This window comes from Stenella coeruleoalba (assembly GCF_951394435.1).
Source record: "Stenella coeruleoalba genome assembly, chromosome: 16".
Lineage (NCBI taxonomy): Eukaryota > Metazoa > Chordata > Mammalia > Artiodactyla > Delphinidae > Stenella > Stenella coeruleoalba.
Genome location: NC_137162.1, coordinates 25,815,237 through 25,842,410, shown reverse-complemented (window position 1 = coordinate 25,842,410; position 27,174 = coordinate 25,815,237). Strand labels below are relative to the sequence as shown.

The 27,174-nt window shown below is 45.3% G+C and overlaps 1 protein-coding gene across 3 annotated transcripts in view; it reads left to right on the top strand.

Annotated features, from left to right (window-relative positions):
- WBP1L (WW domain binding protein 1 like) overlaps nucleotides 1–27,174 on the top strand; it is a 59,513-nt gene that overhangs the window by 20,513 nt on the left and 11,826 nt on the right. For all 3 annotated transcript variants that reach the window (XM_079900897.1, XM_079900898.1, XM_079900899.1), the window contains one exon: nucleotides 24,270–24,372. In XM_079900897.1, coding sequence (XP_079757023.1) covers nucleotides 24,270–24,372 — 103 coding nt within the window. The remainder of the gene's footprint in view (nucleotides 1–24,269; nucleotides 24,373–27,174) is intronic.

The window sequence follows — 27,174 nt, the reverse complement described above, 5'->3', positions numbered from 1 at the left end:
TTGCAATTTTGATAATTTAGCTTGAACTTTCACAAGATTATTTTTGGATTTCTAATAATTTTGTTGCAGTTCCACTTATTCAGAGATGACTGCTGATAAATATTATTTGGAAATGTGGAATGTTTCCTTTGCCCATTAGAGCAAGGGTTCTTGACTGTTTTGCTCATGGCGGTACCTCCAGCACCTAGACCAGTGCCCTGGCACGCTGTGGGCATTCAATAGGTGTGGAATGAATGAATGAATAAGTACACTTATGCCATGTACTCTTTCTGTAGAGCTGCAGGTGTCACCTAACTCTCTCTTGTTAGGTAGCTTCAGACCAGAGTTGCCCAGGAGGGGCTGAGGATGCCCCTTCCTCCAGTTTGATTGTCAAAGTTAATAATGCTGCCTGTGTTTTGGGATGGTCGGCGGTTGCCAGGGAACTGAGGAAATGAAAGGAGGGTGTTGGAAGCAGCCTCTTCTTTCTTGTGCCTCGATGTCCAGGCCTGCCTGTCTGGCAGTTCGGCCTGTATGTGAGGGTAGCAGCAAGGCATGGGATAGACTGGATGACCGTGTCTTGAGAATACATATTTGCTGAAGAATGGCTCCCTAGTCCCCAAACACCTGCAGCAGCAGAAGCCACTTCACCCCTCTTCCCTTCTGCAAAGCAGTGAGGCTGTGAGTCATTTTTCTGTGAGCCTCCAGGATATGGCCCAGCTGGCTTGGCTCATTCGTTTCCTTGTCAGGAAAGTCGATGTGACCTTGACCGTCAGTAGACCTGCAGCAAGCACATTTTGTGTCTGGCTGGATTCACTAAGTACTTTTGGCAACTCACCTTGCTGTAAGTGTTACGTACTGCTAATTTATTGTCCTAGGTGGAGGTGAAAGATACTAATTTGCAAGAATCATTTCTGACTTACCTGGGTCTGCTCAGCACAGTGCCAGTCCCATGGGGGCCTTTGATAAGTATCACTGAAAGAAAATTGTTGCAGAAAGTAAAAAGAAAGGAGATATACTTGCTTTGAGTGACAGAAATATAATTATTAGAAAGTAACTTTGGGCTCATAAAGTTCCTCTGAAGATTGTTCTCCTTGAGAGTCATTTCTGCAAGTCCAAATCCAAACACGGACCTTAGCTAGTGTTGTCCTTGGTGGAGGATTCAGGACTGGAGGGAGCGACTGTGACCTGCTGTTGAGGGAACAGTGGCCAGACGAGAGTTGGCTTATACCACTGACTGGGAGAAGTCAGATGAGGACGCCAACCTTATAGAGAGCCGTTTTCTCCATAAACTGAGCTTAGAGAAGAAAGCCTGACAAACCTAAGGTGGTGAACTTTTCAGAAGCAAGAGTTGGTTTAAATATAGATGATCTGCTTCACTGGCAACTTGGAGGCAGCCGTGGGACTTGTTGTACCTTTTGTAAGACAAGTGAGGAAAGATGTTGGCACCTGTACACACAGTTTGTTTATGAAATATAAACTCTCCTGTCGAAGCGAGGGCTTGAGAGGTCAGCGCCCAAGGTAGCAGGTCCTGCCTTCGCTGGGGGAGGGGTGCCTCTCCAACCTGTCTCTGAATTGCATCCATCCCTAGAGAAAGTTGAAACAACCAGGCCAGAGTGCACGTTTATTGAGCACCAGCTCTGGCAGGGGTGGGGGGAGGAAAAGTTTCTGTGAAACTGACAGCCCCTGGCCTCCTTTTCTTTCCCAAGGAGGAGAAACAAGACCTTGGGAGCTATTAGAATCCAGTCGTTATTCAGAGAAGTGTAGCTCTGTTCAGCCTTAGAGCCTTGATTTATGTACAGCCCAGCCTGCTCAGAGCCGATGGGAGCGGGCAGCGGGCAGCAGCCCCCATCCTCCTCCTGCTGTGGGCTCCAGCCCTAGGTGGGTCCAGGGCAGGCCTTCGTAGGTTTGCAGCACATCCTTCTCAGTATTCCACAGCAGCAGCTGTCTGGAGTTTTTTCTGCCGTGCCTGAACTGATGTCATTTCCCCCTTGGCAGACAGCTTCAGCTTTGCTGCGTCTGAGATATGTCACGAGAAAGTGGGGGTGGGTCGGAGCCAGGCGGGGGGGTGGGAGGCTGGTGGGGGGAAGCAGTGAGGAGAGCAGGAGGCAGAGTGCCTGCTTGGTCCCAGGAGTCTGTTTACTTTCTCTTCTTTGCTAAGGAAGGCCGGTTAACCGGGACTGCTGAGTACCAGGCCCACCAGGGAAAATGCTCATTCCAAGACCTTAACTTTTAAAAAGCCCTTTTTTCCCAACGTTAGTGTGGACGATGCTCTTGCAGGATGCCTTTCCTTTTGGGTCTTAGACAGGTAATGGAACGGGTGGTCCGTGGATCGGGTTCGGGAAGGGAAGAAGGGTGGGAGTTTATCATCCTGCTGCTTTGGGCGGAGGGAACCTTTTAGAAAATGTCTTGCAGTTAAAACAGGCCAGCTCCCACAGAATTTTCCAGTCTTCCTTTCCTGCCTGCTAGTTGCTCCTTATTCCCAGAGCCACCGTGTCTTAACCCCCTACCTCACCGAGGTCTCTCTGGGGCCCTCCGTTCTGATTTTCCATTAGCACCATAAAACCGTTACCAAAGCCTTAGGGAGGAAACAGTTGAGTGAGGCTGGGGAGGGGGAGAGGCAGAGCGGGATTCTTGATCAAAACCCCTTTTATTCCTTCTCCATTTTGATTTGGCTAGTTAGCAGAGATTTCTTCACAGTTCCCTGGTTCTGAAGAGATTCTGAGTTGGGGTCGGGGCCTTCTTTTACAGGGTAGGGCGCCCGGAGGCTTTCTCCTCCTCAGCGTGTGGTCAGGGCTGTGTGACTGAGGGACAGCCTGAATGCCTCAGAGGGGTGGGGGTGGCACTGACCACATTTTGGCCTTCCTGACCGATTTTTCAAAGCCAGCAGACCCCTGTGGCAGAAACTCGATTGCTTTGCACGCGGCTGTTTGAAGTAGGGGCACTGAATTATAGCCGATAACCTGGTGTGGAATGAGAAAACAGTAGCGAGCGACCAACTGCGGTCTTCTGAGAACACAGCTGTTGCCAACTATTTGTTCCAGGGCTTCTGAGAGCTGGCCACCCCTGCCCCCTCTTTGGTCTGAGAGGCACGTCTGTATCGGAATGTGTAACTGTAACCAGTGGCGGCTGTAAGAGGGGGTGGGGACAGACACACACCCTCTACTGCCTGTTCCTGGGGGAGGAAAAGCCACAGATGTGATCAAACCAGAAGCCTTAGCAAAGAAAGTCACTGCTAGGGACTGCTGGTTTAACCTCACTCTTAGAAAAGTGCTAGTCTCCCTTGGATTGCCTGAAATTCTTTTAAAAGTAAGCTTTTCTGAAAAGCTCCGCACGTTCCATTACTGCCCTTGTTAATCTTCAGAGTTCCTTTGATGCAGCTGATAGGCAGAGCGTTGGGGGCCCTTTTTGAGCACCTCCTCTGCCCCTCAAGAAAGGCTGTCCTTTTAACCCATGGGCAGAGTAAGCCCTGGCAAGGATTTTGAGCAGCGTTGGAAATAGGATGGATGAAGCATCCCATGTTATGTCAGCAGGCAGGGGATAGCGGCTGGAAACTGCCTGATACAGTGGAAAGAGCAGGGCTGGGGAACCAGAAAGACCCAAGTCTATATCCTGGCTCCCCACCTGGGTCTCAGAGGCTGCTTAACTGCTCTGAACCTCATCTTTGAAATGGAAACAATAAAACCTACTGGAAGAGTCATTGGGAAGATTTCACAAAAGAATATTTAAAGCACTAGCACCTTGGCTGACTGAGAATAGGCATTTAGCAAAAAACGTAAGGAAACAAGAAGCTAGAGGACTGGTTCCTTTACAGAGATGAAGGATATAGTAGGCAGGAGCTCTTGCCCTGGGATTTGGTCATTGTGCATTGACTGAGACTTGGGAGGCCGCTACTTACTGTACCAGTGTAATTTACTATCAGTCTTGCTCGTGTCCAGTAACCTCTGCTCAGTTAAGTGAAAGGATGCAGAGGTAGGTGGAGTGAAGAACTGGGTTGGTTGTGGGGAGCATCTCAGAGGATCCACAGCAGGTGAATCTTTGTTCTTGTTTCTGAACGGGTTCCTGATAGAGGGCCGAACTAGAGGATCTCTTGAGGCCCTTTCTGCCTTAGGCTTCTGTGATTCAAACTTTGCCTGTAAAAACCCTGAGTATTTTTGGTAACATAATTTTGTATATTTCTAGCATTTCTGTGTCTGACAGTGTAACTGTTTTTTATTGGAGCTATGTAAAAGCCAGCCTTCTAAAGATTACTTGGTGCTAATTCTGTTTTTAAGAAAATGGCACAAAACATATATGCTGTTAGTCTTTATCATACACAATATATATATGTGCTTTCATATATTATTTCCCTCTTAATCCACATAACACCCCTGTCTTACGTGGTAGTGTGATTCTGTTTCTACAGAAGTGCATCCTGAGGCATACAGTAGGTAAGCTACTTGTCCAGAGTTGCTCAGCTAGCTAGGGAAATGGTCATCGAAGTTCTGTTTGTTTGTTTTAAACCCAGGTTTTTTAATTCCAAAGCCTGGTGTTTTTCTCACTACCTATCAGTGTCTGTGAAAGTGGAGTTGGATTAATGCCTTGTTCCAGTTGGGGCATGTTTTCGGAAGGTTGTTTCTAGGTGGCCCAGGTACCAGATGAGACATCTGTCTCTGAGTGCCCTTTTACATTTTACCCTGTGGAAGATTCTCATGCATGCAGCATCTACTGAATAATGCCTCTGCACTTAATGAATGTGAACCCGGCACAAAGGATAAATAAAGCACAATCCTTACTTCCAAGGAGCTCATACTCTAATGCAGTAGTTCTCAAAATGCATAAAAATCACCTGGGAGTGGGGCTTATTAAAATGTAGATTCAGTAGGTGTGGGCCCAGGGCCCAGGAATCTGCATTTCTGTTGTGTTCCCCAGGTGGCCTGGACCCAGGCGGTGTCTGGCCCCACTCTGAGCAAACCCCACCCCCACCTGCACTTTAGTAGCTGGGAAATAATTACATGACAATGTGCTAAAGCCCGAAACAGAGGATCCCCAGGGACTAGGACAGCAGAGGGTGGGAAAGCATCTAAATCAGGCTTGGGGAGGGGGGTGGGCACGGAAGGCTTTCCTGAGAAGGTGATATCTGATCTGAGTCTCAAAGGATGAGTAGGAGTTCACCAGACATATGAGCTGGGGAAAGAGCATTCCAGACAGATCAGGTTGGGAGTGTTGTTTTTGTTTTCTCCTGCAGATGAGAAGGGAAACTCATCTGTGAGTCTTGGTATTAAGTATGCCTGAGACAAAACAAAGACCTCGGTTCATCGAGTATTGGTGTCCTTTATGACACTGAGAAAGAGGGAGGCATGAGGGACCTTCAATCTAATAATGAGTGTGGCATGAATTCAGTGTCTGTGAAGGGCAGATAGGCCTCAAGGCTGTATTAGTTCTTCCAGTCAAGGGACAGTTAAGACAGCCCCCTGGAAGCTACAGTGTTGTCTAGAGAATAGTCTTGTGCTTAATGGGGCTGAAGTTTGGAAGAGAGTCAGCTACTGAACTTCTGGGCTACGTACGGCACCACGTGCCAGATTTTAGATACAACACGCAGTTGAGCGTGCCATCCCTTCATTATCTGGCAAGATTAGAAATGAGTTTTCTGGTTAAGAGGGAATCCATCCTGTATACCTAACAGATGGATCACTGATTTTCAGAGAACAAGATTGCAACAGAATGTTCTTGGTCTGCTGATTTGAATGAATTCTATTTCATGTTTAATTCAGAAGGTATTGATTTTACAATGCTGAAGGATTCTTATGACTAACATCTATATCTGAAAAGTATTGAGCACCTGTTCTACTCAAAGCACGTTGTGGATACAAAGAGGTATCTATAGAAGCTATCCATGCCCTCACAGTCAGGCAGGTGGTGTAGAACAAGCACGCAGGTGATGGAACGTTAGGCAGGTGGCGGTGGGCGAGTGACATTAGGAATGGAGTGGTACAGTTCAGAGGTGTGGAAAGGAGGCTTTTGCAGGTGGTCCCTTCCGCAGTCCAGTGGTCTCAGTTGTTGCACTGTAGGTATGTGGAAGGACCAGTTGATGGCAAGTTCTAGTTGCTGGGATGCAGGCTAGATCCGTCAAGACAGGAATTTATGTCCTGTACCTCGAATGTTGCCTTTCTCTGTGGGAAAATTATCCCCCAAATTGCCCTCACTGATGAAGTGAGATGATCCCTGATACTGAAATGAGTAGCCTCCAGTGAAAGTGGGGTGGGTCTGGGGCCCACTCAGGCAGTGTGCCCTTGCCCAGCTTGGAATGTACGGGTAGAGGCACAGGGGGCTGTTTGTATTCTTGAAAAGGCCCCTGCTTGGCCTGGTGCTGAATGTGACAGGGCAGCCAGAGTGTTGAACCCCAGTTACTCCCTGGACACAGGGAAGGCAGCCTGGAGCTGCAAGCGCGGGAGCCGTGCCCAGGGAGAGGGCAGATGGAATTTTCCAACTTCCAATTTAACCCCTACACTGCTGAATATCAGCCAACGTTGACATGATACTTTGATTAATGTCACGACAGCCACCCATCAGGTAGGAGGTCTTATCTCCTTTCACCTGTGAGGCAGCGGAAAGTCAAGAAATTATCTATTCGAGATCACAGAGCTAACGTGTGGCAGCGGTAGCTCTGGAGGCCACGTCTCCTCAGTGCTGTCCTGCTGTTGCACATCGCTGGTAGGGTTCCCGCACCAAACCTGCTGCCAGACCTTCTCCCTGTGGCCCTGTTCTCTGCATGGGACTGAGTGTCCCAGTCACCATTACCCTCCTATGTGTGCTGATTTTAATTAGCCTCTCTACCAGGTTCAGGACAAAGTAAGCAAGACCCTGCTGGAAGGGAACTGGCTGTATATAAATGCAGCAAACACCAAGTAACACTTGTTTGTACTACCAGAGGTGTACTGATTTGGAACTGATTTGTAAAAATCAGTGAAAACTACAAGCGACAGCTCTGTAGAACACCTCAGTTCCCTATAGTCACCTAACAGAAAGGATGGTTCCCGTCCAAGCCCTTTCAGGTGACTTTTTAAACACCGCCCCCCCGCAACCATCTCTGTTGCAAGAAGCTGCTTTTTTAAGAGGAATGTGCTTGTTTTTCATCACATTCTTGTTATCAAAGCAAAGAGAAGCCAGTGGACTGGACAGTAACTTGGTGGAAAAGAAGACTGTATCTGCTGATTTTGAAACTTTTATCCAGGATGGAGCCAAAGAAAACATTCACTTCCTCCAGTAATATCCCATGAGTTTGATCCACCCCCTCCCACCCCTTTTCCTTGAAGAGGTAAATTTTAGTCCAGGAAAACAATAATTTGGGACTACTTGGAGGAAAAAAACCCCAAAAACTGTGCTATAAAATTCCTTCCCCTGCCCTGGCTCCCCAGCAGCTGGATACCAGTTCCTCCCTGGCACTTCTTGACTCTATTTGTTGCTAATTTGTAGCAACAGTGAGTTGAAACAGCCCTGCATTTGACCTGGTTTAGCCATTTTGTGCCCCCTCTGTAGCCATTGCTGCTGTGGGCAGGGCTCAACTGGACTTGAACGTGGACCTCACAAGAGGCATCTGTTGATAAAAATGGTGATTCAGTCCTAGGTGACTTGCTTGACCTGTCTTGTTCTTTTAACTGAACGAGAGAGGAGGGGCAGTGGCAGAAAGCTGTATACATCTTGGTAGAGAGGGAGACAGGCTTTGAGAACGTCTGGCCGGAGTGTGACACAGTGACTTATTTTCCTGCAAGTGGCGTATATTTTGCTGGGACTGTGTCTCACAGAAGACATTGGTTCCCTTGGGCATTGCATGAAGGGGGACAGAATATTTATTGTTTGGTTCTCTTGCTTAACATACATGCTCTCAGGAGCTTCCACTGAACTGTGACACATGGTCTCATTCTTTTTTTTTAATATCTTTATTGGAGTATAATTGCTTTACAATGGTGTGTTAGTTTCTGCTTTATAACAGTGAATCAGATATACATATACATATGTCCCCATATCTCTTCCCTCTTGCATCTCCCTCCCTCCCACCCTCCCTATCCCACCCCTCTAGGTGGTCACAAAGCTCCGAGCTGATCTCCCCGTGCTATGCGGCTGCTTCCCACTAGCTATCTGTTTTACGTTTGGTAGTGTATATATGTCCATGCCACTCTCTCACTTTGTCCCAGCTTACCCTTCCCCCTCCCCGTATCTCAAGTCCATTCTCTAGTAAGTCTGCGTCTTTATTCCCGTCTTGCCCCTAAGTTCTTCATGACCATTTTTTTTCTGTTGTTTTTTAGATTCCATATATATGTGTTAGCATATGGTATTTGTTTTTCTCTTTCTGACTTACTTCACTCTGTATGACAGACTCTAGGTCCATCCACCTCACTACAAATAACTCAATTTCGTTTCTTTTTATGGCTGAGTAATATTCCATTGTATATATGTGCCACATCTTCTTTATCCATTCATCTGTTGATGGACACTTAGGTTGCTTCCATGTCCTGGCTATTGTAAATAGAGCTGCCATGAACATTGTGGTACATGACTCTTTTTGAATTATGGGTTTCTCAGGGTATATGCCCAGTAGTGGGATTGCTGGGTCGTATAGTAGTTCTGTTTTTAGTTTTTTAAGGAACCTCCATACTGTTCTCCATAGTGGCTGTATCAGTTTACATTCCCACCAACAGTGCAAGAGGGTTCCGTTTTCTCCACACCCTCTCCAGCATTTCTTGTTTGTAGATTTTTTGATGATGGCTATTCTGACCAGTGTGAGATGATATCTCATTGTAGTTTTGATTTGCATTTCTCTAATGATTAATGATGTTGAGCATTCTTTCATGTGTTTGTTGGCCATCTGTATATCTTCTTTGGAGAAATGTCTATTTAGGTCTTCTGCCCATTTTTGGATTGGGTTGTTTGTTTTTTTGTTATTGAGCTGCATGAGCTGCTTGCAAATTTTGGAGATTAATCCTTTGTCACTTGCTTCATTTACAAATATTTTCTCCCATTCTTAGGGTTGCTTTTTCGTCTTGTTTATGGTTTCCTTTGCTGTGCAAAAGCTTTTAAATTTCATTAGGTCCCATTTGTTTATTTTTGTTTTTATTTCCATTTCTCTAAGAGGTGGGTCAAAAAGCATCTTGCTGTGATTTATGTCATAGAGTGTTCTGCCTATATTTTCCTCTAAAAGTTTGATAGTGTCTGGCCTTACATTTAGGTCTTTAATCCATTTTGAGTTTATTTTTGTATGGTGTTAGGGAGTGTTCTAATTTCATTCTTTTACATGTAGCTGTCCAGTTTTCCCAACACCACTTATTGAAGAGGCAGTCTTTTCTCCATTGTATATTCTTGCCTCCTTGATCAAAGATAAGGTGACCATATGCATGTTTATCTCTGGGCTTTCTATCCTGTTCCATTGATCTATATTTCCGTTATTGTGCCAGTACCATACTGTCTTGATTACTGTAGCTTTGTAGTATAGTCTGAAGTCCAGGAGCCTGATTCCTCCAGCTCCGTTTTTCTTTCTCAAGATTGCTTTGGCTGTTCGGGGTCTTTTGTGTTTCCATACAAATTGTGAAATTTTTTGTTCTAGTTCTGTGAAATATGCCAGTGGTAGTTTGATAGGGCTTGCATTGAATCTGTAGGTTGCTTTGGGTAGTATAGTCATTTTCACAATGTTGATTCTTCCAATCCAAGAACATGGTATATCTCTCTATCTGTTTGTATCATCTTTAATTTCTTTCATCAGTGTCTTATAATTTTCTGCATACAGGTCGTTTGTCTCCTTACGTAGGTTTATTCCTAGGTATTTTATTCTTTTTGTTGCAATGGTAAATCGGAGTGTTTTCTTAATTTCATTTTCAGATTTTTCATCATTAGTGTATAGGAATGCAAGAGGTTTCTGCACATTAATTTTGTATCCTGCTACTTTACCAAATTCATTGATTAGCTCTAGTAGTTTTCTGGTAACATCTTTAGGATTCTCTATGCATAGTATCATGTCATCTGCAAACAGTGACAGCTTTACTTCTTCTTTTCCGATTTGGATTCCTTTTATTTCTTTTTCTTCTCTGATTGCTGTGGCTAAAACTTCCAAAACTATGTTGAGTAATTGTGGTGAGAGTGGGCAGCCTTGTCTTGTTCCTGATCTTAGTGGAAATCGTTTCAGTTTTTCACCATTGAGGATGATGTTGGCTGTGGGTTTGTCATGTATGGCCTTTATTATGTTGAGGTAAGTTCCCTCTATGCCTACTTTTTGGAGGGTTTTTATCATAAATGGGTGTTGAATTTTGTCAAAAGCTTTCCCTGCATCTATTGAGATGATCATATGGTTTTTCTCCTTCAGTTTGTTAATATGGTGTTATCACATTGATTGATTTGCATATATTGAAGAATCCTTGCATTCCTGGGATAAACCCCACTTGATCATGGTGTATGATCCTTTTAATGTGCTGTTGGATTCTGTTTGCTAGTATTTTGTTGAGGATTTTTGCATCTATGTTCATTAGTGATATTGGCCTGTAGTTTTCTTTCTTTGTGATATCCTTGTCTCGTTTTGGTATCAGGGTGATGGTGGCCTTGTAGAATGAGTTTGGGAGTGTTCCTCCCTCTGCTATATTTTGGAGGAGTTTGAGAAGGATAGGTGTTAGCTCTTCTCTACATGTTTGATAGAATTCACCTGTGAAGCCATCTGGTCCTGGGCTTTTATTTGTTGGAAGACTTTTTTTTCTTTAATTAATTAATTTATTTATTTATGGCTGTGCTGGGTCTTCGTTTCTGTGCGAGGGCTTTCTCTAGTTGCATCAAGTGGGGGCCACTCTTCATCGCAGTGCGCGGGCCTCTCACTATCGTGGCCTCTCTTGTTGCGGAGCACAGGCTCCAGACGCGCAGGCTCAGTAATTGTGGCTCACGGGCCTAGTTGCTCTGCGGCATGTGGGATCTTCCCAGACCAGGGCTCGAACCCGTGTCCCCTGCATTGGCAGGCAGACTCTCAACCACTGCGCCACCAGGGAAGCCCCTGGAAGACTTTTAATCACAGTTTTAATTTCAGTGCTTGTGATTGGTCTGTTTATATTTTCTATTTGTTCTTGGTTCAGTCTCGGAAGGTTGTGCATTTCTAAGAATTTGTCCATTTCTTCATGGTCTCATTCTTGGTTTCAAATACCGCCCAGCCTATCCTGTGGTTTTCTTCAAGGATTTAGAAATCCCTGGTTACCCCCAGGCAGTGGTGTGAATACCTGTGACCTCCCACTCCTCGGGGTGTGGCTCTGGAGTGTGGTGCGGAGGCCCAGGATAGGCTGGGACCGGCTGCCAACGAAAATAGAATGTGCAGTCACTCTCCTGCCTCAGGAGTAAAGTTTCGGGTTGATGGGCCAGGCTCAGATTGTGCTGGGTTACTGTAAACCTATCATGGCCAGAGAGCCTTTGGTAGGTCCCTCAGTCATCATGTGAAATCACATCGCCACAGCCCTGACCTAACTCTTGGAGGATCCCTTCATGTTGCTGCTTGTAGGGCGTACTGAAGAGTCACGTGCAGGAGGACTAGCCTTTGGGGTTACCTGACCGTCAGTCACCAGGATTAGTACTTTCTGAAGGTTTTTGCATGTCTGATCCTTTGCTAGGGTAGGTTCATTTATGAGATTGACTTCATCCTTGTCTCAGGGAATTTACAGAGTGGTTGGGGAGCCCAGGGGACAATCAGGTGACAAGACTGGGTGGAACACAATTCTGCGCTAAGTTGTGTGGTTCAGTTTGGCTGGAATGGTGGTTTGAAACTGGAGGCAATTTTGCCTCCCTCCCCAAGGGACATTTGACAATGTTTGGACATTGTTGGTTGTCACATCTAGGGGGTTGGGTGGGTGTTGCTACTGGCATCTAGTGAGTAGAGGCCAGGGATGCTGCTAAACATCCTGTAAAGCACAGGACAGTCCCCATGACAAAGAATTATCTGGCTCCAAATGTCAATACAGTTGTCCCTCAGTATTCACAGGGGTTTGGTTCCACAAGCTCCACGGATAGCAAAATCCGAGGATGTTCAAGTCTCTTATGTAAAATGACTAAGTCCACTTGGCCCTCCTGCATCTGTGGGTTCCGCATCTGTGATTCAGCTGGCCTGGGATTGACTCTGTGGATACCAAGGGCCGACTGTCGTGCCAGGGTGGAGACACTCTGGGCTGAAAACTACTGCTGCCTAGTGCATGGCACTCCGCTCAGGAGGCAGTCACAAGCCACAGGCCTCAGGAAGGGTGGACTGACATGTTTTAATAAAGGGGCAATGGGCATACTTTTCCCTGCTGCTTTCTAAGCAATAGGTACTTTTTGTCCAGAGATTTAGAATCTTGACATCTTGGTTGCCCCTAATCAGCAGGAACTATGCCTTGTCAAGGACAGGTATAAAGATAATTTTTTATGGCCAGTAGATAAGATCAAGCCCTTCTGGAACTGACATTTTATCTCTTGCTCTTAAAAATCTGGATAACCACCCCCCAGAAGGTAGGATCTCAGAAGTGCTCAAATAACTTTATACAACTTAAAGAACAATTAGGCTACAGTTATTTTAATAACAGGCCATATTCCAAGCCCGGTCCCTGTTGCTGTGGCCTGTGTTTATTGTAATCTATTTCCGATAACATATAGAAAAGGAGGATACTAAATTCCCCCTCTTCTAAATCATGTGGCGTCTCTTTTAATTCTAAGGTGTAAGGTCTTAAAATACAGAAAGTTCTTTAAAGTTATTCAGGTCTTTTGGAGAGAGCGTCTGGATCCGAAGATGTTTTTAAATCTTGTTTCTCTTCTCGGGGAGACCATTTTTAATGTAACCCTTTGTTGAGGTAAAAGCAAATGGTTTCCTTGAACAGCGTGGAACTTTTTACTGGCAATAAATCTCTGGTAGTAGTCTCTAGACAGGCAAGCACACAGGACAAGTCCTGTTATTATTTCTTTTGCTCCCAACAAAAGCCTGCTGCAGTGGGATGGAACTGCTGAGGAAAAAAACGAGGTTCAATTTAGAACTTTGCTTAAAGTGAGGAAGGTCTCTGAGACACCCCACGTGTTCTTCACCGTCCAGTGAAACTGTGGTGAATCTCTTTTAAAGCACGACAGACAGCAGCAACTTAACCTGTACCTTCAGTATTTCAGATCCTTTTGAAAACTGTACCTCTTTCTAGGCAAAGAAGTGATTATTTTATTTGATCAAGAGCCATTTTCAGGATATAACAAAGACTTTGATGAGCTGGAACCCAGTCATAGAAAGAATACTGAACCAAAAGTCAGAAGACCAGGGTTTTGACAGTCCTGATTCTGTCAATCAGCAGCCTTAGGCTAAGTGTCAGTTTCTTATCCGTAAGATGAGGGTGGTAGCACTTCTGATCTCTTGTAGGGTGCTGGCTGGCAGGCTCAAATGTGAGGCTGGCTGTTGAAGTTTGAAAAGCTTGAGAGTCCTATATAAATGTGTATTATATAAACTGATTAGATACATGTGTGTGTTGTGTATATACCATCATTGCTCCAAATTATGACCATGAGGCTTTGCCACATTATAAATTGTTAAAAAAAAAAAAGAATGAATTCTGTTGATTAGACTATACTTATTAATTAAGGCACAGAAGGAACCTGAATATTTCAGGAAGGTTTTCTGCAACCAGAACTGAGACATAAACTTTTTTTTTTAACCTAACAGTTTAGTAATTACAGAGTTCCTCAAAGGCAAAGTCCGTATCTTATCTGTCATTTTTGTGCCTGTCAGCATCTATCATGAAAGTTAGGATAACCCCTAAGCATCCTGTTCTTTCCACTAAAATTCCGGCTTTAGATCCAGAAAAGATGTTCTAGCTGGGTAATCACTCTGAACCTCAGTTTCCTGGTTTCCTGTAAAAAGAGAGGAATACATAACATGGGTAAAAATGCCTAGCTAAATGCTCGATAAACACAGGTACTGGGCAGAACTTGGTTCTCTGTCGCATCTCCTGAGTGTTGTGGCCGTAGGTTTTCCTGATTCGCTAGAGGTATTCTCCTCATCCAGTGAAGAGGGGCCCTCCTTTTTGTCTAGGTACCTATTTCATATGGCGTGTGTAAGATGTTGCTGGAGCCTCAGTGTAGAGAGTTCAGATGTCTGCCATTTATATTTGGCCCTCTGCAGTAGGCCTTAACCTCAGGGTGAGGGGATGAACGGAGTATTACTGAACTTGAGAGCAGGAGGAGCTAATCAGATGTCCACAGGGGCCAGGCAGTGACACACCTGAGTCAAGCAGATGGGGTTACTGGCCAGGAGGGAATTCAGGGAGGCTGGGGTGGAGCCAGAGCACATACACGTCTGTGGCCCTGCCTAATAGGGCCCCGAGGGAATGTGGGCCCTGGATTTCCAGAAGCTGGAAATCTGAATTTCTCTATGAATCCTTCTCATTTTACGATGTTGACAGTTAATTCCATTTTTTTAAAAAGTTGTAAAAAAAATTTTAAAAAGGTACCGTGTGGGCATAGAACTCATTAGTGGGCCCACTGTGGCCCACGGGCCAGCAGTTTGCAATCCCTGCTCTCAAGCAGGAGGAGCAGTGATAAAGCTAACGCGAAGGGAGGGACTTGCCCTCATGACCAACTGTGGACACAAAATAGCAGAATTGCCGACCTGCTCTGCTCGAGTGCCACCTGCTCTGTTGCATGCTACTGCTATTTTATCCCTTGGCTCCCTGCACCATCCCTTGCTGAAGATGCCATACTTCTCAGTGCATTTATTCTGTGGCAGACGTCAGTGATGAGGGATTGCCGCGATACCTCAAGGTAGAACTCTTTTTCCTTGTAAGTGTCCAGGGGTGAAAGAGTGGCAGTTTAACCCAATGTCCTGAGCTGCTGCAGCTGGCCAGGTCCCGCAGGCCTGCATGCACTGGGACGTCGACAAGTAGCCTTTAATAAAACCATGGGATATGTTGCAACTTCCGATCTTTGCTCTGGGATTTTCCTACCACGATCAAGTGGCTTTTTCTGAGTTTGTTACTCAGGTTCCTAATAGCAACACAGGAAATGGGTTTTAATTTCTTTGCTGGCTGCTCTGTTTGGGGGCTATTTAATGAGGATCCAGTTGCAGTGCAGCTTTGGCTGTAGCAGTACTGGTATGGATAGGAGCGTACATAACTAACGTGTCACATTTTTAAAAATTTAAGTTATGATCTGTTATTTGTATTTTTTTATGGAATGAGGCAGAGAGAGTATAAATAATTTTATGTGCCTTGATTCTAAGTGGCAATTCTTGAGGGTAACTATTGGGATGTGTTCAAGGTTATAGAAATAGAATATAAGACTATTCCACTTCTGGAGGGCAAGAACTGTGTATATTGTATTTTTTTTAACATCTTTATTGGAGTATAATTGCTTTATAATGGTATGTTAGTTTCTGCTTTATAACAAAGTGAATCAACTATACATATACGTATATCCCCATATCTCCTCCCTTTTGCATCTCCCTCCCATCCTCCCTATATTGTATGTTTGTTATAAATCTAGGGCAGTTGTTGTCAAATTTGAATATATGTGAGCATAACCAGGGGAATATGTATTAAATTGCAATTCTTCAGTCTCTGCCCCCAGAGGTTCTCAATCTACATTCTTTTTTTTTTTTTTGGCTCACGGGCCGAGCCGCTCCGTGGCACGTGGGATCTTCCCAGACTGGGGCACTAACCCGTGTTACCTGCATCGGCAGGCGGACTCTCAACCACTGCGCCACCAGGGAAGCCCTCAATCTACACTCTTAACAAATACCCCAGGTGATTTGGGGCCTATGGACCATACTTTGGGAAATGCATCTCTGTTTTGTTGCCTTTGTTGTCTAAATGTGTTCATTGCCACTTGAGGGCGAATTCACTCATTTGTGAGATGCCTTGATTTGTTCTGATTCACTGTGTTACTCTTCCTCGGATTCTTAGAGAGCGTCAGTCTTCTAGAGTCCCCAGAGAGAATTATTCCAGGGGACCCTCACAGGTGGAAGTAAAGGGACCAAGTCCCTCCTATAGCAGGGGTCCCAGGGACTCCCCTTCAGCAGCACACACTGCAGCCAAATCTTGAAGCAGCAGCTCCCCCCATTGGTTCTAGGCTTTTCTCAAGTGTGTCACTAGTTCCAGGTTTTGGCTTTACCCTTTAAAGTACTTTGCAGCTGGAGGATGGGAGACTGGGTGCTCCTGAGCCCAGGGAGCTGGAGCCTAGAGCCCTTAAGGGGTAAAGTACACTATCAAATCTGAGGGGTGAGCCTGAATCTTACCAGACTGGATTTATTGGCTTGGTTAGGGGAACATGCCGAGGCTATTTGTCCTTTCGGGAAATTATTGAACTCAACAAAACAGCATAAAAATTCTTTCCTAGTATCTGGTTGCATACAAAGCAGAATCTTGGTTCACTTCTTAGCAGGGGCTTGCCCTTTATCAGAAAGGAAGAAACTGGGCTCCTTTAGCTAGTAAAGCTTTAAGGAGTATTTGTCATGTGTAGTATATACTGGGAGGGATGCAAAAGTAGAATGTGACGATCCCTACCATCAAAGAAAGGGAGATTAGAATAACACCTAGGGAACAATGGGTCAGGACTCCTGTGGAATCATCCCTCTGCCTCAGTTTACTTTCCTTCATCCCCAACTCTTCTGTAATGGCCTCCCACATTTCAAGATGTGTACCCTTGGGACTTCCATGGCAGTCCAGTGATCAAGACTCCGTGCTTCCACTGCAGGGGGTATGGGTTCGATCCCTGGTTGGGGAACTAAGATCTCGCATACCACCCAGTGCACCCCAAAAAAATGTGTACCCTTGAACAATTATACTTACTTCCTGGAGCTCTTCAAACAGCCTTAAAACCGTTAGTAGGGGAAAAGTGACTTTAACTTTCTTATTGTAAAAATAGAGGTAAATCCACAAAACTTTTAAGAGTGTATTTTATGACCACCTACAAATCATTTTCTAAGGATCTGGACCTGAAAGTGTAGCATTTTCAGAATTTAAAGATGCTGTCTAGGATAGAACAAAAATAGCTGATTCTGAGTTAAAGTTGCTTGCCTGTTGTACAAGGCCTATGAGGTATGGCCTCTTTCTGAATTCTCAGTTCTTCCTTTCACATTATTCTTTCTTAGATTCACTGTACTCAGCCACACTAGCCTTCTTTCTTTTCCTAGAGCACACCAGGTTCATTCCTGCATTGGTGTCTTTGCATACACTTGACATTCCCTCTGCCTGGAACACTGTTCCTACAGGTCTGCTGTCTCCTTCTCATCATTCAGGGCACAACTCAGACATCACCCTCTCAGGGAGGCCTTTCCTGACTGCCCCATGTAAAACCCTTTGTCCTATTATACTGTTTTATTATCCTTGTGAAGCTTATTACTACGTTAAATTCTAATTTCACTTGTTAATTTTCAGTCTTCACCCACTGGAATGTATTTAAGATCTTTTTGTCTTTGTTGTTCTCCAGTTTCAAACAATGTGCCCAGGTGTGAGTTTATTATTGTCTGAAAATTCCCTATCTTTAATCAGTTATGGAAATTTTTCAGTTATCTCTTTAAATATTGACTCTCCTCCATTTTCCTCTTTCCTTCTTGAGCTTCTTATTTCTCATTTTCCATTTCTATGTTTTCTCTTAATTGGTAGAAGCTGGTTGCTGGGTGATTTTCTCAGCTCTGCTTTCCAGTTCACTAATTCTCTCTTTAACATGGTCTAATCTCTGTGTAACCCACCTGTTGAGTTTTTAATTTTAATAACTATTTTTTCTGCAAGTTTTGTTTTTTCCTGAAATCCATTTGGTCACTGTCTCTTTTTTAGTATGTTCTTTTCTCATGTTTTTCTTTTTGGCTTTAATCATTTGAAACATGTGTATATATTACAGTTTATCTGATCATTCTATTAAGTTTTTTTGGAGAGTCTTATCCACCTATTTGTTGAATTTCCCACATCTTGTTTGTGATGGATTATTTTTACATAAGTTTTTATATTTTGTGTGAGCTCATCTTCAACAGAGCTTTATCTGTGGGCATCTTTCATGCCCTGATGGAGGGTAGGTCTCTTTAGAGTTTTACGTTTCTTCTACCACATGTCCCATTCTGGGACTACTTTTTTTTTTTTTTTTTGACTGCATTGGGTCTTCATTGCTGCTCATGGCCTTTCTCTAGTTGTGGCGAGTGGGGGCTACTCAGCTACTCTGTTGTGGTGAGCTTGCTTCTCATTGCAGTGGCTTCTGTTGTTGCGGAACACAGGCTCTAGGCACACGACCTTCAGTAGTTGTGGCATGAGGGCTCAGTAGTTGTGGCTCATGGGCTCTAGAGTGCAAGCTCAGTAGTTGCGGCGCACCAGATTAGGTGCTCTGTGGCATGTGGGAATCTTCCCGGACCAGGGATTGAACCCATGTCCCCTGCACTGGCAGGCGGATTCTGAACCACTGCACCACCAGGCAAGTCCTGGGATTACTTTTTGTGTTAAAATTTTGGCTTGGGGATTCTCAGACTATGTAGTAGCACAATTCTGATCTCAAATTAGCTTGCGGAAAAGCCGATGGTTACAGATTATTAGAAGAGATACTTTTTCCCTCTCACTTCAGACCTTTCTTATTGTCACTGTGTGCCAAAGGGCTAATTTTTTTCTAGTCTGCTCTGTCTCTTTGAAGGGTCTTCACCTGATATTGGGACTCAGTTCCAATTCCCTGTTTTAGGTGGACCCAAGAAAACAAACAGCCCTTCTTTCCACGGCACCTGGGAAGGCCAGATCTCATTTAACACCGTAGTTTCTAGTTCCCCACCCCCAACATTTTTGGTCCGAGGGCTCTTCCTTGCTTTATTGCAAGCTCAGCTGTGTAATTAAAATAATATATATATTTATATATATAAATTCTTTATTGAATTTGTTATACTATTGCTTCTGTTTTACGTTTTGGTTTTTTGGCCGTGAGGCATGTGGGATCTTAGCTCCCCGACCAGGGATCGAATCCGCACCCCCTGCATTGGAAGGTGAAGTCTTAACCACTGGACCGCCAGGGGAGTCCCAAAAGAATATTATCATATTTTTAAAGTTACCTACCCAACTACATTGCTAGAAGCAGGATCTTTTCCTCTAGAATCTCTTGCTCAATGTGGTAGCCGTAGCATCCAACACAGTGCCTGGCAAGTGGGGAAAGGGTATCAATACATATTTGTTATTTGATTTGTAGAAATGGATGTTTCCATTCCTTTCCCCTGTAGAGACGGCCAGAGATGGTGCTCCAAATTCATTCATATCCAGCAGCCAAGAGATTTAGCATCTGTGCTTTAACATCCTGTGAAGGATTTCAATTTTCCTATTTTTCACTTTTAAACTTTAAAACTTCACCGCTTTCCTAAGGGCATGAAGGTGCTGTTGCCAGTTGCTAGCAGGGTTTTCCAGCCCCATAAATTGGCAAATTAAAAGCATGCCCGGGGAACCATTACTGCCCAGTGTCTTTTTATGCTGGCACTTTGAAAGTTCTTACACTGATCAAATTGACCTTTACAGTGGCTCAGTAAGAATAGCAACTCTAAGACATTGAAACTCTTAAGGAAAGTGATGTTAGTCCCATAGTTTATGCTGCTGCCAAAGAGATGAGGTAACTTTTTGCATATGTGCAAAAGGCATACTATTCATCCTCTTCCACTGTAAATAATGTTCTTTCCAGGGCAGTGTTGGTCTTGCTTCCTGCTTCTTCACACCTGTGCTTTTTGTTTGGTGACCATACGTGCCCCGTTTCTTGGAGCTGGTCACCGCGGCACCAGAGCTGAAGGCACACGTTTAACAAATGAGGATCTTGATGGTCATCATCACAGTGATTCTGAGGTGAAAGACCTCAGCGTAAGAGCATATGTTATTCACCCAAAGTTTCTTTATGACAGGTCTACGTTTCTAGCATATTTGGGCCAGGAGTTTGTGCAAATGAAAACATTGCCTGGGAAAAAAGTATCTTTAAAATGCAGATCTCATCTTGTCCCTGCTTACCTAACTTCCTTACCTATTTGTTCAGCCGTTTCCTAGCTAAAGGGCTTTTCTCGTACCATTTCCTTTTCCTGGAATGTTCTTCCCATCCCTCTTCCCTAGTTACTAACTTTCTAACCATCCTGGCAATCTCAGTTCAAGCTTACCCTCCTCACAGCTCTCTGGACCTCCTTGACTAGTTCCTAGTTCTTAATTATTGTAAGCTTTCACCAAATCACGTACTTTTCCTTCCTACAGTTTTATCTGTATGATTACTTTATCATCTTTCATTGGACTTTAAGCTCCATGAGGGTAAAGAGCACGACTGCTTTGGCATTTTATGTTTCCATTGTGTTCCCCACCACTAGTTCAGTGCTGGTGCAGGGTAGGTACTCAGTAAATGTTGAAGGAAGGAGTGAAGGCCCTGTGTTCCCCAATGGGACAAACACCATTCTGCTTTTCAGAAAATCAGTATGTGAAAATAATGACCTTTCAAAGAAGAGAGGAAGCCCAAGCATGTTGCCCCTCCTCACTGCCAAGCAGAAGATGTTCCCAAAGTCAAAGAGCTCCACAAGGGCAGGGCCCTTATCTTTTCCCTCAAAGACGAAATACTGATTTTGTTTGGTTTGGGGCTTTTAAGTGGATTTATTTAAGCATCTGAAGTGTAAAAAGCAAGTGAAGAAGTATAACTTAAACCAAGGAGGCTGTAGCTTAATAGTTAAAAGCTCAGGCTCTGGAGTTGGATGAATTAGATTGGACTGCTTCCTAGCTGTGTGGCCTCCAGCAAGTGACTTAGCCTCTGTTGACCTCAATTCTCTTATACTACCCTCTTCATAGTGGTGCTTTCAAGTTTAGATGAAGGAAGACCTGTAAGGCATTTAGAACAGTGCCTGGCACATAGCAGGTACTCAGTATACACTAGCCGTATTATTCACCCCAGCTCATTCTGCCTTCACAGAGGCTGCATAGCCATTGTTTCATTCAGCAAACCTTTGTGTGCCAAGTACTGTGCTCATTCTTGGAGTTGGGGAGGGGGATTAAGGAGACAGAGCTCCTGCCCATAGGGAGTGCACGATATAACTCTTGTTCACTCTTGAGAAGGGGGGGATGGGGTGGGATATTAACTTCCCACTCTTCAAGACTTGGCCTGAACAACATAATGTCGTAGTGCTTGGAGATGCTTGGAAGAAAAGCAAAGGGTACTTATAAAGAGTGCTGAGAATTTTTCATGTTTGAACTTGCCATTGCATTCTCTCTACCTTTTCCTATTCTTCATGTGTCTGAAGCAGCCCACATTGCCAGTGAACTTTACTCTTCTGAGAAATAGTTCTAAGTGAATGCAGAGTGCTGTTTATTGAATGGTCTTTCATACCCAACAATAATGGCTCATAGAATAACGTTGATATTGAGCGCTCAGAGAAGTTAAATCATTTACCCAAGTTACACTGTAATAAGCATAGTGTGAGAACTGGGCTTTGAACCCAGATCTGACTGAATCTTTACCGTTTGTATCTTGAGCTGCCTGGAGATCCTTGAAAGTCCTCTGGGTGACTTCCTCATACAGGGAAGGGTGGAAGAGCACCAAGCAACATTTGCACACCTCTGTTCTTTGCTTTGACTGAGAGGAGGCATAGGTTACAGGAGCTCTTGCATTGGCTCGAGGCTGCTGTCAAAGGGAATGGGAGGTGGGTAGGCTAATAAACCCTTTGGGTTTAAGGAGACATGAGTGAGCATCTTAACCAGCTCTAGGGCCATTGAATAACTTGTCCAGAGTGCCATTCCTCTGTAATGGCAGAGCTAGGGCCAAACACAAGGCTTCTGGATTTTCCTTTCATACCAGAAGGTCTCTTTCTCTGGAGGAGCTCATGACACTCACATCTCGCTACCTTCTTAATCCTTCATGTCTTCCTTGCTAAAGGTCCATGAACCCACACCTTGTCTTCTTAACCTGCTTACCTGCTTTCCTTCCTTCTGCAGCAGAAAATGACAGTTCCCATAACCAAGATCATCTCAGGCAACTTGGGGACTCTACTTGCGGGGAGGAAAGCAAGGGATGAGATACACTGGATAAAAAGTATTTGAGGGGATTCCCTGGTGGCGCAGTGGTTTAGAGTCCGCCTGCCGATGCAGGGGGCACGGGTTCGTGCCCTGGTCTGGGAAGATCCTACATGCTGCGGAGCGGCTGGGCCCGTGAGCCATGGCCACTGAGCCTGTGCGTCTGGAGCCTGTGCTCCGCAACGGGAGAGGCCACAGCAGTGAGAGGCCCGCGTACAGAGAAAAAAAAAAAAGTATTTGAGGAACTGAGTTAAGTGATGCTGCCACAGTCTGCTGTCCCTGGGAAAGTGGAGGCAGAGCAGGGAAAAAGAGTGGGGTTCTGTTTACACTGGGCTTCCTGCCTCGGGGGATGGGAGAGCCAAGAGAAAAGCTGACACCAGTAGGTCATGAGGATGCCACTTGTTTAGATTTCAGACACGTTCCATTTCATGCCTCACAGAGGACCAGTTGGCTGCCCTGTGTTCCGAGCCTGGACCTCATCTGGTGAATTTTCTTGAGGCAGAAGTGTCCCTGGATTCTTTCATGTGTCAGAGTGTAGGCAGCGCGGCCTCTTTTAGAAACTATGTGGACAGTTTGAACTGTGCTCTTGTGAGCCAGGCCAGAAGAATGGCATTTCAGGGCCTGGTAAACTTGGGAGAAACTTTTTGATGTCCTTAGGAAAGCGGTGTTTTGCTCTGAAGTCAAGAGGGAGAGGGTGTGTTCTAGCAAAAGCAACGAACACAGATCTGCTTTCTCCACGTGCGTCAGGCCTCAGAGGAGACATCCCACTGGACAGCCACCTGCTAGGTGTGCCATTTTACTTATGGCGGACACAGGAAGGCAAAGATAGGAAGAACTCTGTTTGCAATACTATTGTGAAACCCTCATTGTCAGAGTCGACAAATGCCTTTCCCATGTTTCCTTCTTCCTAAACCCCTTTATACCAGGGTGTAAGACTCTTAAAGACCAGGAAACACCTGAGGATGTGGTGGAAATACACACTGAGCCAGGGATCTGGGTTGTAGCCATGCCCTTTCTTTTGTCCTCGTGGCTTCAGGTGCCCAGCCTCTAGCCCTGTGGACAGTCGCTGGAGTGCTTTGTTTGTACCCTTGGCCAAACAGACAGCGTAGTATAAAGCAAGACCCAGAGAACAGGAACCGACCCTGTGACTTGAGTTTCCACTGGCAGACGTCCGCCCGGATGTACACTCTGGGCAGGGTCAGCCTGAGTAGCAGCACATATAATACTGTGGTTTTAGTTTCTTTGCTGAGCAGGGTTTTTTCCCTTCCTAGCTCTGTGCTTCTTGAGGTTAGGGACAATTTCTTATTCATCGTTGTATCCCTCGTACCCAACCCGGTGCTTGGCACAAAGACCGTGTCCAGTCACTGCATGTGTTACTTCTTTAGAACAAAGAAATGTTGAAAGCCAGATCTTCTAGGTCTCATCAAATGCATTGTGACCCAGAGGACATTTGAGGCTGAAGTTTAGGTCAGCCGGTGGGGTATTTCATATCTTAACTACGAAATATAAAAAAACCTTTCCACCTCCATCCCCATCCACCAGTGCTGTGAATAGAATTTGGCAAAATGCTAGATGGTTACTCAGCGGTGCCCTTTCTGTAGCTGTCCCTGACAAGGGACAGTGTGAATCCTAGATCCAGTCAAGATTATTAAGAGATCATTTGGTAAGCAAAAAAAGATCTAGCAAATTAAAATTGGACTAGGTCACCTGAGCAAGTCACTCCTTTTCTTAAGATTGAAAGAATTTTAGTAGCAAGATTTTTAGCCTTCTTTTGAATCACACTGTAATTAACCTTGGAGATATGTGTTTTGAAAGGAAGATGGACTGACTGACCAGATGCCAATCCTAGAATACGTGCTGCCTTCATTATTCTGGGAACTTTCACAGAGAAACCGGATTTATTTAAAATATACAGCCTATTACAGGAGAATCACCACCTTCTTACTGGCTGAGTTTAGGACCAGAACGTGGAGTGTTTCTGCTTAGATATAAAGAAAGCAAGGAGGAGAACTCTGCTCTTTACCAGTCGGCTTTGTGTACTGAATCCTCTTCCCCCTTTAATAAACCATATTATTTTTCTTAAATCTGCTGTTGTTGTGTGGTTCTTTCTTTCTTTCTCTCTCTCTCCCTCCCTCCCTTCCTTTCTCTCTCTGTTTCTTTCTCTCTCTCTCTCTTTCTTTTCTTTCAATAAACACTTGTACAAACCGTTTTGGTGGAAGGTGGGCAGGCGATCAGTAAGAGGAGGATGAGAAGAAAAGTAGTGTTTAAAAGCTATAATTTAATATGCTACAGTGTTTTTTTTATTTCTTTTAGGATAAGGAAACCTGCGTGGGTACCAACAATCAAAGCTACATCTGTGACACAGGACACTGCTGTGGACAGTCTCAGTGCTGCAACTACTACTATGAACTCTGGTGTAAGTCCTTGCCTGGGGATGTCTTGGCATCCCAGGGTCTCGGTTACTGCCTCTGCTCATTGGGAAACCATAGGCCGGTCAGCCCTTTTCTTATTCTCTTGGTGGCAGTGTTGGTGAGCAGAATCTGCTTCCAGGTTCTAGAAGCGATCTGTCTGCAGAGGAGGAGAGCTCTGGTGCTCTTCGGACACCATGCGCTAACGACCGGATAACATGGTCCTGAGCCTTCTTAAGAAGCCGTGGTTAGCAGGTCTGCTGCAGAATCTCCTGAATGGGGTTCTCTTTGATGCCCTCTCCTGGGTGTGCCGAGCAGTGACAACAACTTACATCCTCTCATGGGCCAGCCCAGGTGCCCAGGCTCGTCATCTTTGCAAAGAGAGGTTTGCAGCAGCCAAGCTGCTGTGAATGCTGGGCTGCTCTCTGTGGATGGCTGTAATGCCATTTTCTTGTAAGAAGCACCAGGGCTTCCAGAATTCCCCAGAGATCATCAAGGAGCTGCCTCTGTTTCTGAGGGTCCCTCTCAAAGGGATAATCTTTTCCTAGGTCCTTGCCGACAGAGCCCTCCTGGAGAGAGGGAGTCTATAGGTTCAGCCCCTTTTCTTCCTTCCCCAGATCACAAACTGAAGTTTCTAGAGGCTTCTCCAGTCTACCTAACCTGTTACTGTCAGCTCAGTGCCATGTGGAGACAATCCTCGTCTTGCCACTGCTTGGTGGCAGCCAGGACTGCTTGCACCTTCCAGAGTTGCACAAGGGTGGTGACATTGCTGTGGTCTTCAGGGAGTGACCCAGGCTTGGAGAGGTCACTAAAGCCCTTTGTACTCTAATCTTCTTGGAACTCAGAACGAGACACTAGGATGCTGGACAAAGAAGGGGAGAATGGGAGGGTCCTAAGGGCAGAGAGTTGCCAGGTGACCAGCATGCAGTGGTTCTCATAACTGTCTGTTGCTAGAGGAAACGCTAACTGTTTGCCCAGAGAATTCTAAGCCCCCATCACTCCCTCCATTTGGAAACAAACTTCGTGCTTGCTGGTCAACCATGCCCTTACCATCACCACCATCTCTTCCCTTTTTCCCCTTCTCCTTTCTGATCTCCCCATTCCCCCCACATCAGTGATATGGTCAGAAAGCAGCTAGAAGGGCTATTGTTTGAAATGCAAAGGAAATTAGACTACTGGCTGGGAAGCCTCTCCCTCTAAATGCAAATGGATCTTGTAGCCAGTGGGAGTGGGTCCTACAAACAGGACCTCTCCTCACTCTTGTCCTTTCCTTTTGAGGACGGGCTCAGGGGTGGTTAAGGGCAGACTCCTCCCCAAGGAGAGAACAGGGTTCAAGATGTCCCCACCAGTCCTGCAAGCATTATATAAGCAGCAGCAAAGGCAGGCCTGGAGTTGTTGGTGCTATTTTAGAAGGGGTGGGGCTGAGGGACTCACTAGAGAAACACAAAGTGCCAGGCAGGTGGACAGTCTGTGTTTAAATGTTTCAAAATGCAGATAACCGCAGGGCTCAAATTCTCCCTCCCACCCCTTGTTAAAACAAAAGTTGAAGCTGGGCTGCCAAAAAAGCCACAGAGCTGCAGCTTGTTTTTCTGGGGCCCGGCCCAGGCGGCATCAGTTGCGGAAAGAATGGAGTTGCTGATGGCCCCCATCTCAGATTGACAGAGCCTCCTGGGCTGTTGGCAGAGCAGACTCAGTAGCCACCAGAATTGGGTCACCAAAGCCAGGGCTGGGGGTGGGGCGGCTGGGACAGGGAGGCCCAGGTGGCAGGGTGGCAGGCAGTCTGGGAACCAGGCACTTCGTCCCGAGGGCCTGAAGAAAGCCAGGGGAAGAGCTACACAGTGGCTCATCACCTCTCCAGTTGTGGTCAGCCGGGGAAAGGAGAAGGTCAGATGGAGACCAGAGTCTGGACAGGGAGGAAAGACTCACCCCTGTACAAGTTGGCCCATGCTTTCCAAGCTCTGGGGGGACGGAGACTGTAAAAGCCGAACTTCCTCTTGTCTGTGCCCAGAAATGGCTTTTTGGTCAGAAGATGCCCAGTGAGTGTTCCGCCCCTCTCGGAATTCTTTGGTTTTCCTCCTTCTTAGGGGCCTGGCCTCGGCCTGATGTGTAGAGGAGGGAGGTTGAGCGTAGGAATGAGCCCTTTCAGTTCTCATCAGAACTGTGCTTTTTGCGCTTTGAACCCTGTTCCCTCTAATTGCCTCTGAACTTTGCCTGAAATGTGAAAGTAATGGGCTTTGCATTATTCTTTTTGTCTCTTTCCTTTGGAAGGAAAAAAATCTCAGCCAGGAAATCCTTGGCAGGGTTTTTGTCAAAGTACCTCTTTAACCATAGTTGCCTACAGGGAAGGCCTCACGGAAAAACAAATGCCATTTCTGCCAACCCTCATACCACTACTTAGCTGAATTTTCCTGTGTGCTGAGGACTGTCTCACACACACACATACACACACACAGCCCACTTTACACAGACACACAAGCACACACAGACCTTAAGCTTCAGCCAGCGCCCTTACTCCCGTGTCTTTTCAGTCTCTTGTAATGTTAAGCCAGGGGTCATTCCTGGGTCTGCATCAGTCCAGAAGTGAGGGTCCTGTTTACCACTGCCGTGGCTGAGGCTATAAGAACCTGGCCATTATTATTATTATCATCCCATGCATTTTCATGGCACTTGTACTTTCAGTCATCATTCAATCATCTATTCAGCAAACTCTTATTCCAGTGGTTTCAGACTTTGGCAAGCATCTGCATTTCCTGGAGGGCTTATTAAAGCACGGATTTCTGGGCCCCAGTCCCAGAGTTTTTGATTCAATA